Genomic DNA, 20,464 nt, shown 5'->3' with positions numbered 1-20,464 from the left:
TCTAAATTTAACTTCTGCTGCGTCTCTTGTGAGCCATTAAAGAAGAGCACCGTTAAAGAAAGGAGGGCTAGTTATCGATCACTCTTTTGAAAACAAACAGAATCTGTTTTGGCCAGGATGCCATAGAGAGTGCTTTAGGTTTGGGGGGATGGGGGATAGGGGGATAGGGGGGTATCATTGGACTGAACCTGGTGCAGGATCTGTCTGTGTTTTATAAATAAACTGAGCTGCTACCATCACTGGCCTGATTGGCCACGGGTTCGCCTAACAATGGGGAAAAAGAGCATTCCCAAACCAGGCAGTTAAAAAGAGGAGCCGGGCAGGTGGGACCCGACCTCTTTAAGTGGACCTGCTTCTGAAACAAGGGCCCGGGTGGCAGGTAACCTACCCCCACCGAGAACCACAAGGGGCAGGGGAAGCACCTGGGATCAGATCGACTGGATACCGGACGTCGACTCCCTCTCCGCCAAAAAACACAAAAAAAAAAACCCACAGCCCATTATGAGCAACATCAAGGGGTTAAGACAACAAGGGCCACACCAGCTTTTCCGCATTCTCCATCGGGCTAATGTGGAGAGGCTCTAATAAAAAGCCACCGTGTGCCAATTGAGCGCCTACAATTAACAGATTAGGGTGATAAAGAGGTTGCAGGGCTGGGGGGGGGAAGAAATCGGAGGGCCGCCCCAACACCCCGGGGGCACGACGGGCAGGAGTGGGCCGAGACGTTGATGAGGGGGCCAGATAATCTCCCCTCTCCCCTCGCCCCCTCTCCCTCTCTCCCGCACCCTGTGCCCTGGAGCACCTCGGCAAATACCTGCTCAATATTCGGGGAGAGCGGGAGGGGGGGGGGGGGTCCACGGCGCGTCTGCAGAACGGAGATACAAAAGCGTCTGAAACAAAAAGCGGAACATCTGCTAAAGCGATTGCGAGTAAATATGTTTGACAATTATTGTTTACAGTGACAGTGGTAACAGTTCACCAAATCAAACCACATTTATGTTTGCTATGAAGCAGATGGGCCTACAGCTATCCATTAAAAAGCCGTCAAAAAAGGCTAATTCCAGAGTTACTTTTATGTCTCTGCTCTGAAATTCGTATGAATCGCTCTTTCAGGGTAGTGGCAGTTATTCATCTGCAGGGACATCAGTTGCGCACCTTTTATTGTTCCTGCTTGTCTCTGTTTTTCTAGTTTTCTGCAAAAATGTAAAGCTTTCATCATCAATGTATACCTTTTTTTAAATATATTTATATATAAATATATGGCAAACTAATTGTATTTGTATAGAGATCTCATGGCTGGACAACTATATATTATAAAGCAGAGAAAAGGATGTTGCAGTTCAGAATGCAATTCATTTGAAAAGATGAAGTCTGTGTTGCTCTGTTTTAACACTATGTTGAAGGTGCAAAGTAATATTTTTTCTCTATATTCAAGGTTTTCATTGGTCAATGGGTGCTTCGCATCCAATATCGTACACAAAGAATGTTGACCATCTTCTCCATTAACACCCTGAAGTACTTTGTCACACCTTCAGTGATCTGAGAATAAAACGGTCAGGCTGTGACCTACAAGTAAAATGCAATTTTTGAATACCACATACAAGAGCACTGGGCTTAATCAAATATCAGCAGGCTTGAGACAACAGGAGAGACAGGGGGTCTTTTGAGTCCCAGTATTTACTGCTGAGAGGGTGCAAATGAAGACTAACACGTTGTCTACCATTATTCTCCCACCACTGCTGTAAAGCACTGTACATCTAATACATCCAATCAAATGTGTTAAGTAATAATTAACCCCAAGCCCCCGCTGTTCTAATTGTGGCTTATTAGAGACCATATGATTCTATGATAAACAGGGAGCACGGTGGAGCAGTTTGATTTGTAAGCACAGAACAGGGGCAATACAAACAGAAGTAACCAACTCTTAATTATCAATGAGGTTTTTGCAACACATTCAGTACCCTAGGGCTGTGTTGCCTCGCAATTGTAATAGGCTCTTTAATGGAACTTGTGTTAAACACAGTGATTGTGTTCATCCCCACCAGTTTGGGCTCAAATTCACATTTAGGTAATTATGCAACTGTGCTCATTTTCCTGTTTCTCTGTTCAAGGCCACGGCGGGGTATGAACACACAATGTACTGTTGGATTATATGGTGAGTGGATTTAAACTAGGGCATTAAAAAAATATTTTTTAAAATATTTTTAAAAAATCATGAAAGGAAATTAATGATTTTTACACAAAAACTCAATGATCACTCTGAAAAAACAAAGGCAACAACAATTTCTTTTTTTTTTTTGCTTTTGATTGATAATTGTATTAATTAATCATGGAGTGGATGAGAGAGGGAATAGAGTGAATAGGCAGGCAAAATGCCAGGTTTGTATAGAATAGCTCAGCAGCGTATGAAAGCAACAGGGTGGAATTCCGCTAGGTCATGAAGTGCTGGCTGAGTTTATTCTGAGTCACATGATAATTACTAAAGACAGAAAAAAATCTTTTTCCATTGGACACATTCAAATTTCAGCCCGGTGGCATCAGAGTTAATTACCCACTAATCATACCTGTGCTATTGTGTTTACTCAGTAAAGCTACATATTATGCATAATATACATACGGTATATTCACAATGCGAGGCAAACACATCAAAAACATAAAAACATATGCACGTGTGCGCACACACACAGGAAACCTTGTAAATTTGGTATGAATGTGTAATATATGTTAAATGGTGTGTGTGTTCATATGTGTGTGTGTGTGTGTGTGTATGTGTGTGCCTGTATGTGTGTGTGTGCACGTGTCCGTGTGTGAGTGTGTGTGTCTGCGTATATGCGTGCGTGTGTAGTCACATTTATTCAGTGTACCATATAATGCTCATTCCCACACACCTTACTGCAAACAGAAAAGCACTTCATATGACTAATCTGTATATGAAGTGCTTTTCTGTGTAATTAAAAAGGCATGGAAATGTGGGTACATCAACAAGCTGTGCAGAGCTGTGCAAGGCATAACACTGAGGTGTAGGCTGGAATTAAGTCTAAACCCTGACCCACTTACTGCTTTCATGAACCTAAAAGCAATCCTCCTTCAAAAGTGACCAAGAAGTTTTGCTCTGGCATGCACCAGTCAGAAAAGCATATGTTCAACCTGCACATGACCACACAGCTGTTCTCTGATATGTCCAACATAATGGCTATAAAGCCTAACCTTCGACACAGGCATTTTTCAGCAGAACATGTGATGTTCGAATTATGGTTTTTAAATGCATGTTTTAAAATCACAGTATGAATAAGCCGTCTGTTTTCAGGGAAAACCTCTGATATGAGCCAGTATACTCTGAAACAAGTGAGCTGACTGTCATCTGACTGTATTCCAGAGCAGAGGAAAAAAACACCAAACAGGCTAAAAGCAATTTACATAGAGCGTTATTGTACACTGCTTCTGTGGGCTTGGAAAAATACTGTATTGACACGTGCTATTGAAAAGTGTTGAGGTGTTAAGGTGGTTTCTAATCCATGTGAAACTGTCACATTTAAATGATACATTTGCAATGGTTTTTACAGAAATGTTTATTAAATACTCTTTATCTTTAATCATTGATACATATTTAGCATGTATTAATAAAAATGTATCAATGGATTAAAGGTACATACGATTGCGAATCTAAGGAGTTCATAGGTGACGGTCAGGGTAAAGGTTACAGGTATTTATTTCACCCTTCACTATCAGAAAAAGACATATGACATATACTTTGTAGAGTATAAAGGTATAAACACTTGTCACTGTGGTGCTACACTACAGGTACATAAAGTTGTACCCCTAATCAGGTATCCATAATTCCATAGTATCTTGTTTGCTTGATACAGTACTTATTACCCAAATAGAAATTTGTTTCCTGAAGAATAAAAATGTACCTCCACTGCACCTTTATTTCTGAGAGTGTCTCAACTACAAGACTAGAGCTTTTTAAGCTATTTTTAAGATCATCAATAAAAATGCATGGTTAGTAATTGATTGAAGTTAGCTTTGCTATGCACATGCAGAGAGAACACAAACTTATCTTTCAATAAAGATACCAGGGCCAGGCAGCACAGCACAGCACCCATCAACACTGAAGAACAGAAAAACACTGTCCTGAAGGCCACCAATTTAGCAGACTGCATTGGTCCCTTCAGATTTTCACCTCAGAGAAATCCTCCTCAATTTGGTGGATCGATAATTATACTCTAGTCTGAGAATGGGGAGAATGAAGAGGAATACCATGTAGAGAAACATTCAAGCCTCATAGACTAGCTCCAGATATTGTGGTGTGTGTGCGTGTGAGCCTATAAAGGTGTATATCACCTATAGTGACGAAGTCAGACCAATTTCAATCAGGCTAACTGGAGATGCATCTGACTATCAAGTGTTAATGCAATATGGTTAAATCATATCTGGATATTTTCTAGATAAATGTCACATGAAACAACCAGGTCTAAATGGGACCTTAGAAGCCAAAGATGAAAATTACTAGCAAATTGGATGTGTGTTCATTCTGTGGATATTTTGCATAATAATAATACTAATAATATTAATAATACTAATTATACAAATACTACTACTACTACTACTACTACTACTACTACTACTACTACTAACAATACTAATAATAATACATAAAATTAATATAAATTATTATTATTGTTATTCTTGCTGTTGTTGTTATTATTATCATTGTTGTTGGTGTTATTATTTTCCATAGGCTAACTGCCTATTATATAATAATTTATATAAAACAAGTATGAATGCTGTGAAATGTATTCGTTTGAGGGAAGTATCACAATTAAATGGCTTATGTTGTCACAGTGGCATTATTTCACTGCTCATTCATTTTGTTATGTTTTTGAATTTGTGTTCTCAATATTATAATAAACACCCTTCAAGAAACATTGTGTGTCTGTGTGTGTGTGTGTGTGTGTGTGTGTGTGTTAAACATGTCTGGACCCCAAACGCTTGACACCACAAATCTAACCAACCACAACTGCTGGGTCTTTTGACAACCAGTCGGATCCTTCAAATGTATTCCGCTATTTAGTTGGATAAAGAACTAAATATCCAGCAAAAATGTGATAAGAACCGTAAGCCAAAAGTTAGCTGTATGTATTATTATAAACGTAAAAAAACAACCAAGCTGCCGAGGCCAAGCCTGTGAGTTGATTACGTCTCAAGTGAAAGCTGCTCTCTCTCCTCGCGCACAGAGTAAGTCCTTTATCACTGGGCGGCACTGGCGTTGCCCCGAGCTATTGCTTGCCTCGAGCAAGGTGCAAGGATAGCAAACGGGATCCTATCATCAAACTTCATAATAACGCTGGGTTCGCCACAGCTGCGGTGTGACCCTTTGTGATGGAACAGATATCAGCTAGATGAAATAGTGTTCTTCTTTGGTGTGAAATTATCACGTCTATTAATTCAGTCAGACACCAGCCTGCCCCTCTCTCTCTCTCTCTCTCTCTCTCTCTCTCTCTCTCTCTCTCTCTCTCTCTCTCTCTCTCTCTCTCTCTCTCTCTCGCTCTCTTCTCTTTCTCCGTCTCTCTCTCCTCTACCCGTGGAAATATGCGATTTACTAGCAAATGGTCCATTTTACTGGAGTAATTTTTCATCGTTGATTCACAGAAAATAAGGCTTGGGGAGATGAGCTTTAAAACAGAGCAGCTCCCCGGCATCGAGCAAGGGACTATAAACTGTAACAAAACATATGATGTGCTCTGTCATTATCTTTTTGAATTTGGTGGAATTGTTTCAATGTGTATATCCATCAGATACAAAGAGACAATAGTGAACACTGATCAAATAACCGGCTTCGCTGATGGACTCATATATCTCAATAGATGCGTTTCTTGTTGCTTCAGCTGTTCTTAAATTTGGTCAACTAATAAAGAATAATGATTATAAAACAGCCCATATAGTCCATTGATGAGAAAAAAATCATTCAGAAATTCGTTTCCATTCACAGTGTGCGCGTGCAAGAATCTATTTTCTTTCAAGTTTCATATTTTATTTTCTCCATGGTTTGTAAAAGCAGTTTTCCAGTTGAAAAATAAGTATGTTGCCAATCAAAGAGGAATATACAACGAAGAGATTAAGTTATATTCGGGCATATCTGAATTTCCTTTAGGCATGTAATGATGCTTACTGAATTTGCATCGTACATATTCTGTGATTCATTTTCATTATTACTTGCTGGAGTTATTGGGGTAAGGTACCGCAGTAGTGTCTCCCCCAGGGAAGCGAATCCCAGAACCCTAAATCCTACAGCACTCCAGCATTTTAAACGCTAGGCTACTCCGCACTACTGGCAAAACTCTAGAATTACTGGTGACTTAAAATAGGCCTGCAATATAATATAGGCCTATAGTAAATACAATATAGCTGTAAGTCAATAATTGACTTACATAGATTGCCTATAAATGAATGTGAGTCCTAGTTGTTACAACAGCTTTACCTTCATAAAAATAGGTGGTTCATGTAGTTGTGATGATGATGATGATGATGGTGGTGGTTGTGACGATGATGATTATTATTATTATTATTATTATTATTATTATTATTATTATTATTATTATTATTATTATTATTATTATTATTATTGCTGTTGCTGTTGAATTATTTCCATATTATTTCTGTTGCTGCTGAATTAAGCGTCGGCTATTTTTACTTAAATGTCTCACAATACGTTGTGTACACTTTATGAGGGAATAAAGATTTCACTTGCCCCGCCAACTTCGGGTCTGCTTACCATGTATTAACCCTACGAAGACCTTTATACACGATATGGGGTCACGATTGCTAGAGGGTTTGGCGAGTTCTAAATGTATGATATCTTGAAATAACAGATCCTCATTCTGTGCAACCAACATTTAATTATGCTACTGCAAGTCTAATTAGTGCAACGGATCGTTTGTATGAAGATACTGCTTCCACTGTGCCTATAGGACCGGGATTTCAAAATTGCAGTCAGAATAGTACACATTGCACAGTAGTTTGACCGCCCATCTACGCATGATTTTGCCTCAGTCGTTGGAATAAAAACTGTGATGCTGTAATATTTTTACCAACATCCAATCAATTTGGCACAATGTATTCGACTTGGATTTTTGTCTTGTTGAATTTAGAAATAAAAGTGCATAATGTGCGTCTTTTTCTGTCTAAGAATTCCATTCGCGAATCGTGCATAAGAATTAGGCTATTATCAGGAATGCAGTTATTTTCTGATCATAATATATTACATTAAATATTGCACAAGTCAAGGAAAAAGGCAACAAAGCCCAATATATATTGTTGAATTCACGTTGTTTTGTGCAGCAGAATTTGAAACTTAATAGTTTTTTTAAAATGATTAGCTGTTACATAATTTGTGTCCATATGATTCCGTTCAGAGAATAACCACTGACCTTTTAATATGCCCTGAAGCTTTCATAATATTTACTCTGCCAAAACTGATCAATATCCATTTGAATTTGTCATTCATTTAACTGTTATCATTGTAGCCGATGCCTACTTAATTCCGTCTACGTTCTGATTAGTTAAATTTACTGAGTATAGATATTCATTGACTCATTCTGAGCCAACCAGCTATGGCTGAAATTCTTACCTCCAGATATCCCTGAAATGGCGATATGTTTCTCACGCCATGTGTTTCTTGTTTCACACCACTGTCTGGCAAGAGTGTCAGATATGTGGGTTGTTTTCATTAATAAGTATTTACAACAAAAGTTGAAAAGGCATCGGTGCCACTTATGCTTAAAAGGTGAATTGATATGACAGTATAGTGGGGTACTTTTTAAAGAAAACTGTCATACAGACTGGAATTGTGATCTATTGTTGCGGGGCATCTAATTAAATCAGCACAAAATCGCTGTCAAAATATCAAGGCACTGCTCTCGCGTTGCATGTTGTTCCTTTACACATATATTGTAATGAATTGCATAGCCTAAAAGTCAAGCGTCAAAAAATCTTCTTAATCTTACTCTTATTTTACAGACTGGAATAGCATCTTAATGCTGCTTGATAAATAAACTTGAAAATGTGAGTCCAAGTGTAGGATAGGCACGTTTCCATTGCTATAGTTTCATTGGAATGGTCCCAGGACAATCTTTACATTTGGTTGGTTTGTTTGATTAATAAATATGAATGCATAGCATGTTTGTTGACCAGTGATAGTAATAGATAGAAAGAGATAGATATTTAATGTAATGATGGGCAATGCGAGAAAATTATCTGGCAAATAATTAATATTATTATTATTATTATTATTATTATTATTATTATTATTATTATTATTATTATTATTATTCAGCTTTTTATTTCAATATTATTAGGCTCATTTTTATATTTGTTGTTATTTTAATTTTAGAGTATGGGGAAAAACCCTCTCTGTAGGCCTATTCCCACCTCCTCGATGACCTCATTAGAGTTGTAACCAGTTCTGAGTAACCTGTCTAAGCATTTGTAATCAGGCGGACAAACTAAATATTGAGAAAGGGTTAAATAACTTTGGATGGATGTCTCTTTGCGGATAGATGGTTAAATATAACAATTAGCTGATGATATGGATTTTAGTAGCGTGGACTACGTCACATATACTCCAGTAGCCAGTCTTCCCAAAAGCAAAAATGAATGAATTTTAAGAATTTGTCACAACTGCAGAGGAAAGGGGCGGAAAGATATATCGCTTAAATCAAGGAAAGTGTTGAAGCATTCAGTGTTTTTCCCTTTGACGCACAGCAGAATAAGTAAATAGATAAGTAAATAAATAAATAAGTGTTTTGTTATTTATGGAGCGTGAAGTCGTTGTTAAATGTTCTCATCATTTGCAAGGTCCAAGGTTTGATAAAAAGAGACAGCTCTCAAAAGGAGTTGATTGAAATGGCGTGTGCCTGGCTGACGGGAGCCAGCGAGGGACAAAGCCCCGCGAAGCCATGGCCACTCGAGCAATTATTCCTCCACGCTGAATTTGGATTAGTGCAATGGAAAGAAGCATATGTTTGGCCCGGGGCGACACTCCCCCCCGGCTGGCTTCAGAGACTGCGAAGAGAAAGAGAGACTGAACCCAGAATATAAACGATATTAAGCGAAAGGAGAAACATTAAGAAAAGAATAATAGATTTTTCTTCTTTCTTTTTTGAGTATTGGATATATGCAATCAGAGGAAACAGCTAATTTTAGTGTTCGAAGGTGATGAAATTTCATTGTAAATGCATTCCAATCAACCCATGTGAGCAGCCAGAATGCTTACAATTAATTTTGTTTCGCTTAAATAAGTATCATTTTATGTATTTTATATTTAATTTTAAATAATGCATTTTCAAAAGAAAGCATTTCCAAAAAGCATTGCTCAACTTAATAGAAGTGTAACTATAAAACTATCTTTCAACTGTATTGCACATTTGTCCTTTCAAAAATTAATCCCAAGCGCCAAGTACAGGCCATGCATGTTAGTTCAATTCTATAATTTTGGTCACTTAGACCAGTAGTAGGCTATTTAAGCCAATTTCACAGGAAAAAAGTGAAGCTAAATGGAGACTGAACTTTCATTAGAAGGACACGTTAACTATTTAAGTGATTACATTGAATAACTCTCGTCGAGATTCTGTGCTCAAAAGTTGGCTAACTTTTACCATAACCAGTCTCAAATAAATCCGACAAGAAATTAAACAAGACTATCAAAACAATTTAAAATGGACACTAATTGAAGAAATGCAAATTAACTTGAGGGGTACATTTTCGCATCATAATATAAAATATTAATGGCGTTTAATTCAACCGTTGACTGTGGCTTTGGTTGTCTGCGTGTGATCACATTTTGCTGTCAACATCACAAGAAAGGTGTAAGCGTGTGTGTGTGTGTGTGTAGCCGACGTGTTTACGTGTTTACGTATACATGTGGGTGCATACGATTTCAAAAGGCGTCTATGGGTTTTCAATGTCACACTAGGCTACAGTCCGTCTCATTTGATTATTGCATATTTGAGAGTAAAAAGACCACTTAGGCTTTCCAGTCTCATAATTGTTCGACTCAAAATGTAGGCTACTGATTTATATTTCACTTAAATATAACATTTTGAAGTGAAATATATTCCTATTCAGAAGGTTCTTAATCATATTAACCGATTATCCTATACTTCTGAAATTCATTAAATATGGCGATATCATTGACCTTTTCCAGTGCACGGTCTCTTGTTTGCAAAGAACCAAGGGGGTCGGCGAAGGGGGTAACGACCGCAGAGAGGTTGATCTTATAGGCGAGCACAATTAGTCACTTTGCCGCTTCATTGAAAACTTTGGAATCACATTATGGTGTCCACATAATGACCCAGCTTCGCGTAAAAGGCGTGCTTTAAATTTAATATAGCATCATAATATTTTCGTAGTTTGATATTGACATGTGTAATCAAACAAGTGTATAAATTAGCCTAAGAAATGCGTCTATAAAATAGATAAAAAGTAAAAATTACACTCAAGTATCGAATATTATTTAAAAATGATATGTGGGCCTAACAGTGATGCATTAGGAAAGGGGCATGGTGTTAGTTTTAAAACAGTTTTGTTTAAGCGTTGTTTTCACTTTAGAGTTCTAAGTTTGATCCGTTAAGCTTATAAAGTAGCCTAAGTAAGTAAGTAAGTAAGCAAGTAAACAAGCAACTAAAGAAATATTAGACAAATTATAAATAAATAAATAAATAAATAAATAAATAAATAAATAAATAAATAAATAAATAAATAAATAAATAAATACCACATTGTTTCTGAAACAAATATTATGTATCCCTTGGTCTACATTTGTCCTTGTTCTGAATTTGTGTAGATCTTGTAGATTTATGAAATTTCAACTGTCATTTCGGCCATATATTTTAACTGAGGAGATAAAGACTTTACTTTATTATTTATACAAAATAATACTGAAACCGACAGGCAACTCATTTGAATCAATAGGATGCGCAGTATGCCTATAAAAAACGTCTCTATTACTTTATTTCATCACATGCACCATCTGTGAATATAAATACAAAATGTCATACTTCTAAGATGGCCTATGAATAATTCCAAACAGTACTGTTAAACGTTCTAGTTTCAGCACTAATGGTAGAACCCCATGATCTGTTTAATTCTGAATTGCAATGTAAAATATTTTAGTAAGTATGCTAGCTTTGGTCTAAACTAAAGTGGACGCAAAATATACCAACATGCCCTCTCAGTAAAAGAGTGTCTAATTATATTCCGTTGACAATGATACGAATCATCTGTTGAGAATGATACTGATAAAATATATTGAAAAACTTTCAGAATGTATAGGCTACATTGTGGACATATTAGCATTAATTTATCAGCACTTGATTATATATTTGTGAAGACTCCGCAGAGTATGCACACACACACACACACACACACACACACACACACACACACACACACACACACACACACAAATATCTACAATATATATATTATCATCATATATATCTAGGCCCATGAGTATATATCAACTTTGGGCACATATATCTTCGCCTGTGTGAGCATTTCTATATGCGTGTGAGTCTATGAGTCTGCGTACATAGGTCACTGATTCTGATCACTAGGGTCGGTGTGTGTGTGTGTGTGTGTGTGCGTGCGCGTGCGTGCGTGCGTGCGTGTGTGTGTGTGTGTGTGTGTGTGTGTGTGAGTGTGTGTGAGTGCGTGTGGGTGGTTGACCGCATGCGTGTCTGGTTGGTCTGTATGTTTTCTGTGGTCACAGATGTACACGAAAGCGTTCCAGAAAACATGCAGGTGTAAGAAATAAAGCAAATTATTTTTGAAAATCTCAGGCTATAATTGAATTAATTAGTAAACATTAAATAATGGTTTGGGGAAACTGAAGGAAAAAACGCACTTGTGAATTGAAGTGGAATCAACTGTAATTGATTTATCTCAAACCAGGGGTTAAGGAGTGAATTAGCTAAATACAACTGGGTATTGCAAGCCACTGGCTTCTCAAATGTCAGATCTCTTCTTTTTTAACTATTATTTCAGCTGCAGGGCATTGCTATGTAATAGACGTTCCACCAGTTAAAGATCAAATTATGTTAATATTACGAATTTCGTTGAAGAAGACAACAACTACTATACGTTTTGGGTTAAAGTGGCCGCAAAATAAACAATGATGAAGCATGGTCGTTTTCGACTGACCTTACCCTTCTATTGCTTTTGTTCGCATTAAAAAGTACTTTTCGTTTTGCTCTGGAAATTACAATTGATGCATTTACTCTGAGTATTTTTAATAAATCACTTTTGCCTTAACGATATGTGAATGGAACCGCTACGTGCCATTCTTAATACAGATTAATGCTATTTAATCGGATTGTTTTCACTTTAGAGAATATGGCTTTTTATGCAGTGCAAGCGGTCGTGTTTCTGTGTGTGTGTGTGTGTGTGTGTGTGTGTGTGTGTGTGTGTGTGTGTGTGTGTGTGTGTGTGTGTGTGGGTGTGTGTGGTAGGCTACGTGTGCGTGTGAGTGGTGCCTGAGGTTAGGATCCCACACACAATCTGAGATGCAGCCAACAAAAACAACCCTGATAGACAATGCTTCACTTCACCTGCTAGGACTGTGCATTATAATTATGCCAGGGACACTGCAAGGCTTGATTGACCTTATTTGACAACACATGCTTCACAGTTGTATTATTATTAAAATAATAATAATAATAATAATAATAATAATAATAATAATAATAATAATAATAATAATAAATGACCAATGCTGATTTTCTTTCTGGATGAGAGGGCCCTCGTTGCTGCGGCCCTCCGTTATGGACGGACTCGAACAGAAATGGTATTCTAAATGCACCAAAATCCACCACCATGGTTCAGTGCAGATTGATTCTGAAGCACACGCTATCAACAGACAATCAAACTGAAATTGAAATATGTTACGTAATGCTTCATCTGTCGTGGACTTCTGCGAATCCAGCTACAAATATATAGGAGACGCTTGTACAGTTATTGCATTATCATCAGCGCAAACAAAAAAAAAAAAAAACCGAGCTTCCGTTAAAGGAAATAACGGGGTTACCACTAACAATGGTTTTAAATAAAGTAGGGAAAGATAAATAAATAAAACGATGAACTCTGATGCAAGCTTATACATCTCATAGATTTCGCTTCAGGGGGTGCCAATAGAGTTGGTTCAAACAGGAATAAGTATTCATTGTTTTCTGGTGTCATTTGCCTTTGTAAAAGCTCAATGGAATATCTGAATGATCCCGTTCTTTTAACTCAGAGTTGAAAGTAAGTTTTTTATTATACTTGTGGGAAACAATAGGTTCAGCTGCTTATTGCAAGGAGCAATCGTCAAGGGAGAGTTAAACTCAATTACTGTAACCGTGCTGAATAAAAATACTGCCAAGAACGAAATAGGCTGAGTGTTGCAACCACGGGATAAAAAATAAAATACATATAAATAAGAAATCGACATGAAGCGTATCAAATATTTATTTTTTTCTGGGCAACAAAGGACTATAATACATTGACAGGCATGGGAACTATTGCCAGCACAGGTCTATACAATACAGCTAAAACCGCCTCCAATTTGGACATTGGACATACAAGCTATCAGGTGGTCCCAAATGTTTTGAAATTCTTTAAACAAGAAAAAAATATTTTCAAAAGACAATATCAATTTATTGCTCTTATGGTGCTTCGGGGGAAGAACAAGAGGTGAAACGTATTCTGATTGGCACAACACATATAGGCTTGTATTAAAAAATAAAATAAAACACAAAACAGTTCCATTTCTCATCAGGGTATCCTTTCACACTTTTCAACTGACTGTATTAAGAATGTTCTGTAGAGAAAACGGAAGTTTATTTCTATCAAATTTGTTCACTTGCTTCAATGTCGCCTCAACATGCTACAAGAGGGCTGAATGGAAATATCCCCGAGAAAAAATAATAACACCCCAAAAATCTGTTTTCTAAAGAACCATATAACCACATGAAGAACTAACCGAATATTTAAACCCACTAAAACAGGAGGCACCAGATAAATAAAAAAAGATCTCAACAGACACACCATATTTACAATTCCCATTAAATTACACATAAATAAATATATACATACATGAACACAGATTCCCTTATATAACCGTGAATCGTGTTGAAATTCAAAGTTCAAGTTGGTCGCTTGGAGTGAGCCTAAAACTGAAGTCATGACATGGACTGTGGATTTTTTTCAAGTTTATTATTCACAATACTGATAAAAGTCATCCTTTTTTTCGCTTCTTTTTCGTGTGGCTACAATCGTAAATTGAGATGTATCAGGATTGCTGAGATTCAGTCCGTTGTAGCTCATAAAAGAGGGGGGGGGGGGGGGGGCACATAAAAAAAAGTCCTCAACCGTCCTCTCCGAAACGGGTCCATTTCACTTTTCACCTTATTCTTTATTTCTTGGGCAGGCGTCACTTCCCGTGCATCCCGTGAAGTCGAGTTGTGGTAAAAACAGAACTTGTAAAACCGCGAGATCAGGAAGTGTATTTTTGATCAATAGTATTTATAGTTATTTATAATATTTATATTGATTAACGGTGGAATCACTTTCTGTGCTTCTCGTCTTTTTCTCCACCTTTAGTGCCGTTGTCTGAGTGGCTGTTGGGGTTATTGTTGAGGTACATTTTGTCCATGGCTTTAATTGCCTCAGTCAGATAGTTCTGTAACGCAGTGAGAGCGGCGCACATGGCAGGGGTCCCGAATCCATGAGAAATAAGACTGAAGTGGGTCAAACAACTTTGAATCCCTGGCTCAAGAATAGGTTGTGGTCGAGAATTCCCCAAGGGTGAGCGGTCCTGGGAAAGCAGGTCTGTGAATTCTTTGCAGATTTGTCTAAAAGAAAGACAACACATTTGTGAGGTGTCGATGTAATGCCATTAATTACATATACAGGGTAAATCTGGACTTTTTTGTAGGTTCGGGAAATATTAAGTGTCAAATATTAAGCATGTTTAAAAGATAATAATGACTCAGTTTACGTCTCCATTTGTAATGTTAAATGTTCGTTAGTAGTTTCCTCATTGTGACTTCAGACTGCTTTAAGCAGCTGACAGCAGAATGATGGAATAATATATGAAACTAAGCAAATAACTTGACTGGGGATCACTTTTTATATGTATGAATGTCATAATCGGTGCATAATTTAGAATACATCAGTAGATACGTGAAGATTTTAATATTTAAAGCGTTGCAGGAGAAACAACTGCCGTCCTTATTTTTCATTTACAAGCAGGCCTCGTGTGTCTGACTCCGAGTTCACTGAAGATAAAATGCGGACAAAGTTGCCTGTAGAGGTCTTTTAATTAGTGACTCTTGTTTTATGCAACTAATGTCACTTTTTAATAGAAGTGTCACAATCACAGGGTATAGGACACATTATTTCTCAAATAAAAAATAATTGAAAATTAGAGTGAACAAAGCCAGCAATGCTATATAATGCAATATTAAAGACTTGAGTGCATAAATAAATATGGCATTTGTGAAATTATTCTCTACATTAGAAATAAAACACAGGTGTTGGAAAAAATAATCATGTTCAATCATTTTGGTTGAACCAAATTCATTGCTTTTACCTGGGAAATGGTTATAACTTTTGTATTTACATTTCTGAATGCAAAAATAGCACTTACTTCGATGCCAATAACATGTTTTTTCTTTGGACTTGTTCATTTGGGTCGGAATGCTGACGGTTTACATATTCAGCTATAGCCTTGGCGGGGAACTCTGTCTCGCATACATAACCAAAATCTCTGGCAAGATGTACTGCTTCGCCTAAGAAGAAAAAAAAGGGGTTGAGCATGTAATGTATTGCTCTAAATTACTGACATCAAATATAGACCAATTAACACTTCCACTTAACACATTATCCATCTAATTAACGTACTCGGCCAAAGAAAAGCACTGCGCTTTAATATATCAATTTCGAAAGCAGTATAATTCATATATTTTTCACTACAGAATATTAAATTAAATGCAGAAAATATTACTGAAGCATTTATCGCAAGAGAATGTAAAGGAACCAATAACTGTATAGGCCTACCATTAACATGGGCTTCTTGTAAAACATCGTATTATGTATTGATTATCAATATAGGGAAATTATCATAAGTCCAAAGGATTCTATATCATAGCAATTCTAAAAGATCACATAAATCTCACCCTTACATACTTTCACCAAGAGAATTTTAGGGTCATTTCACTGAGGTCTGGCTCTTTTTTTTCTTTTTCTTTTCTCAAGCCTTTGGTTTTAATTTCCTGAAACAGTTGGGTTTTACTGCAGGGCTTCCTGCCATAAGCTTCAACCCCGGAAGAACGCATGCGCCAATTAGGGCATCAAAGCTCAAGTCCAGTAAACTCGTTTCCATAAAATGGAGCGGATCGTAAACAATAACAGCACTCCAGAAACGCAGTGTCCCTTCACTAAATAACTGACTGCACTCATACCCCTAACCCCCTCCCGTTTATCGCAAACAAATCGTATTTTTCTTCAGCCTAATTAACATATAGTACCAAATTTCTATGAAGCACAATGAATATTGCATTCAAACTCTGGCTGTAATGATTAACAGGACCCAATGAACCATCCCAGGCTTCACCTTTAAAACCCACAGCACACCAAATGCCACCGCACGGAATAGCAATGTTCAATTTGCAAGCAAAATGGATTTATTCAATAGCAAAGGCATCTTAGACGTGTGCCATAACGGATTCATTCGTTTATTTAATACAATACATTAATGTAGCACAGCGATGTTTTATCATTCAGTAGATAACGTAGATCTACAATCGTAAATAACTACTTCATTACAAAAAACAACAAGAGAAACCACAACTACAACAACAACAAAAACGAAAACCACAACAAGGATTAATACAAATAATAACAACAGTAATAATAATAATAATAATAATAATAATAATAATAATAATAATAATAATGAGGATGACGATACTGATCAACAACAGGCATCTGGTATTAAGCGAGAGAATACATCAATTGTTTTGCTGCTTTACCTATGTAGCCTAACCAGTGAAATCGCAAACCACTATCAAACCAAATAACAAACCTAACTCATGTGGCGTAAATCGAGAGGTATAGCCTACAAAGCTCAATCACTGTTGTGTATCTTCACAAAATATACAGGCCTAATTTTAGGTCTGTGGAAAACGCTTACAGATAAATAAACATAATTTCCCAAGTTATTCAGAATTCGTATCATCCCTCGTTCAACTACAACGCATACATCCTTCATGCATTAGTGCTTGCAAGGCAAACTCAATCCAAATTACGCGGATGATTGCATATGCTAATTCCAAATGGCCCCGTAACTGCTTAAAACAACTCAAATCACAGGATTTGGAAGTAATATTATTTACAGTGCTACTTACCCTCTACTAATGACGTCAGTAGTGTAACGTTAGCGGCCTTGCGTCTACCAGCGGGTAGATTTAATCCAATTTTATCCAATTTTTCTCTTAAGGACCTTCCTCCGTTCTTAGATTTGGCTCTGTGATGAAAAGTAACGACAAAAGAACAATAAATACAATGAGAAATTGTAATCTTATACTTGCTTACATTCGTTGTTAGAATAAAGTTAACGATGACAAAGCAAAGTAGGCCTTTTTAACGCAGAGCAGACTACGATTTAAATTAACCAAAAAACAAAACCAGAATAAATGCACAGACAAATAACTACATTTATATTCAGATAGCACATGGACAAAAATGTGTAAAACATGTTACCCATTACCTAGTCTATCTAATAAAAAGCCATTAACATAAATGCAGTTTTTAAATGATACAACTTGTAATATAAACAAACGCACACAACACGTGGTAGCATGTGCACTGGTTAGCACTTATTTCTAAGTTCTGCTGCTTTTGGACAGCATCAGTGAAGTATAGCAATGTAAACTTCGCCCTTCAGGAACCCCAGGGTTCGAATACCAGATTATTGCACCCTTGAGCACTGAGTGTAATCAAAATGGCTCCAGTGAAAAAGATAAGAATGATTCCTAATGAAGTGCAATATTTATGTTTAAACTCGTCGTCATTTTATCTTGCACAGGTGGTTAAAGCCAATGGGAAGGACGTAGCACACAAACCAATATCAGGATTTGGGAACCTCAGAACCTCACATCATTATTAAGATTGTGAATGTATTCTGTTACAGGACATGGGCTGCTTGCCTTTGTTAGCATCGATAATAAACGCAAAACATGATTTCTGAACACTGAATCACCATTAGATTAATAATGACAACATTACACATATATGTCTTTTCCAAAGCAAGGTAGTTTGAAGGGTTACAAAAAAAAAATCAGTCTTAAACGTCCTAAATGATGTTGAGTCCACTACAGAATTAGCAGTTAAAAATGAGCCCTTTCGTTAAAAATAGCATAAATAAATGATCTAATGAAAAAAATGTAAATAACTTCAAGCTCACCTCCTCAACACCCCGCCCAGCAGAGACGCATTGAGACACTCAGGCGGCGAGAGGCGTCTCTGCACTTCCGCCACCGTGACCTTGTACTTTGATGTTGAGCTGAGAAGAGACAGGCGACCCGGAACCGAACAGAAGACTTCGTTGGGGTTTACCACACCGCCGAAAAGACCATCCTTGTTGATAGGGATTGCCGACACGTTACTGTTCTTGGATAAGGATACAGGACCTAAAATACATTTTAAAAAATCACTGTGAGGCCTTCATTCAAAAGCAAAGCCAGCCATTTAAAGGATTTTAGGATTTGCAAAGAGTTGACACCATTCTTAATTCCAATCGAAAATATTACGACGAAATAATAATAATAATAATAATAATAATAATAATAATAATAATAATAATAATAATAATAATAATGATTATTGTTCTTGCCATGCCAGAATTAACATAACCTACTGTGTTATTTTCCAAATGCTGTTACACAAATCATAGCTACAAATCAGCTGAAACTGTAGATCTAGTTCTTCTAATGATATCATACAGGAGAGGACAGTAAGTAGGCTATTATATTCCTTCCGGGACGAAATGTTAGTATAACACATTTTAAATGTTTTGGGTGACAGCTCTAGAATAAAAAAATGTAACTTTGATCTGACTAAACCGAACATGCATATGGTGTCCTTGACGACTGATAAAAAATAAACGCAAAATAAACAAATATAATAGCCATTATTCATGAATATATAATGGCATAATTCTCATACGGAGTGTACCAAACTCGAATTTATTATAAAATGGACACACACAGGGCACAGCTCTAAACTGACTTTCTGCCACTGTATCACAAATTGGCCAATGGGAGCCACCACTCATACTCTACAAAGCAATTATATGCTCATGGATTTATAACAGAGAATAAGAGTATATTCATTGAGTGGCAATGGCTCTGCGTGGTCTCGATTTACCTGAGAAAGAATTGTTATTCATTTATAGCACGTGGCACGTCATTGTAACATTTCAACATACAAAAACAGCGTCGTAAAAAAACCTTAAACCAAAATATGACTGTTTAGCATGTTATCGCACTGTGTTGGGGTTACTGTGCGAAACTGGACACAAAGGAACTACCACTTTTGGACAGATCACTTGTGACATTAATAGCTCAGGGGAGGATAATAGAGACAATAGGAGTTAAACGAACTCTTGAGATTACTAATATAAGGGCCAATTATCATGTTGATGTGGAAAGAGCATAGGCCCTATCTTAAAATGCATCCTTTGCATGTCAACGTGGCGAACGATGCAAAATAAACATATCCAGCATTCGAAATTAGATAAATAATAATTTTACTCATAATTTACTAATAATTTACACTTACGTGCGCAATGTGGTTATTCTGTTTAACGGTGTTTATAATAAAATAAATAATTATTTATTAATTGTTTAGGATTTAAAATTGTGAAAAAAAGAAGAAAAAAGGTAACGATGATAATCTTAACGAACGGCCACACGGAATAGTTACGTTACAAGTGCTGGGACAGTTGCTAAAAAAATCAAGTTTAAAAAAGTCGCATGCAGCCATTGTATTATCTCAATGCCTCCTACCATGACAAATCTCACAAATGCATGCAGATATCTGGTCGCCTACAGCCCTGAAATTGATACATTATATTGCGTCACACTTAAATATTAATTGTAATTCGTTTTAAGTGCAGCATCCTGTGTTTTTAGAAAATATGGCCTGCGCTAATATTGCAGCAGAGCATTTCGCATTAGGTTTTTTGGTTTGCAACTTGTAGAAACACGCATGGTATTTTGAAGGAAATTGCTTACCTTTCTTAATTACAGTCTGGTCTGGGATGTGAATGCCTTGATCCTCAACATGCTGCAACATAAATAAAATAAAAAATAACTGCAAAGTCCACGCGTGCAAAGCAGTGTAGCAGCGTCGTGTTTCCAGGAAT

The 20,464-nt window shown here is 36.9% G+C and overlaps 1 protein-coding gene across 4 annotated transcripts in view; it reads right to left on the bottom strand.

The window, feature by feature from the left end:
• Positions 1–14,387: 14,387 nt before the first annotated feature.
• Positions 14,388–20,464, bottom strand: part of tfap2a (transcription factor AP-2 alpha) — a 10,132-nt gene continuing 4,055 nt past the window's right edge. For all 4 annotated transcript variants that reach the window (XM_061239484.1, XM_061239487.1, XM_061239486.1 and 1 more), the window contains 5 exons: positions 20,334–20,385; positions 18,503–18,728; positions 17,445–17,563; positions 15,686–15,827; positions 14,388–14,888 (listed from right to left, as the gene is read on the bottom strand). In XM_061239484.1, coding sequence (XP_061095468.1) covers positions 14,600–14,888; positions 15,686–15,827; positions 17,445–17,563; positions 18,503–18,728; positions 20,334–20,385 — 828 coding nt within the window. In that variant the 3' untranslated portion in view covers positions 14,388–14,599. The remainder of the gene's footprint in view (positions 14,889–15,685; positions 15,828–17,444; positions 17,564–18,502; positions 18,729–20,333; positions 20,386–20,464) is intronic.

This window comes from Conger conger, chromosome 4 (genome assembly GCF_963514075.1).
Source record: "Conger conger chromosome 4, fConCon1.1, whole genome shotgun sequence".
Taxonomy (NCBI): Eukaryota; Metazoa; Chordata; class Actinopteri; order Anguilliformes; family Congridae; genus Conger; species Conger conger.
This window is presented reverse-complemented; position numbering and strand designations above follow the sequence as displayed.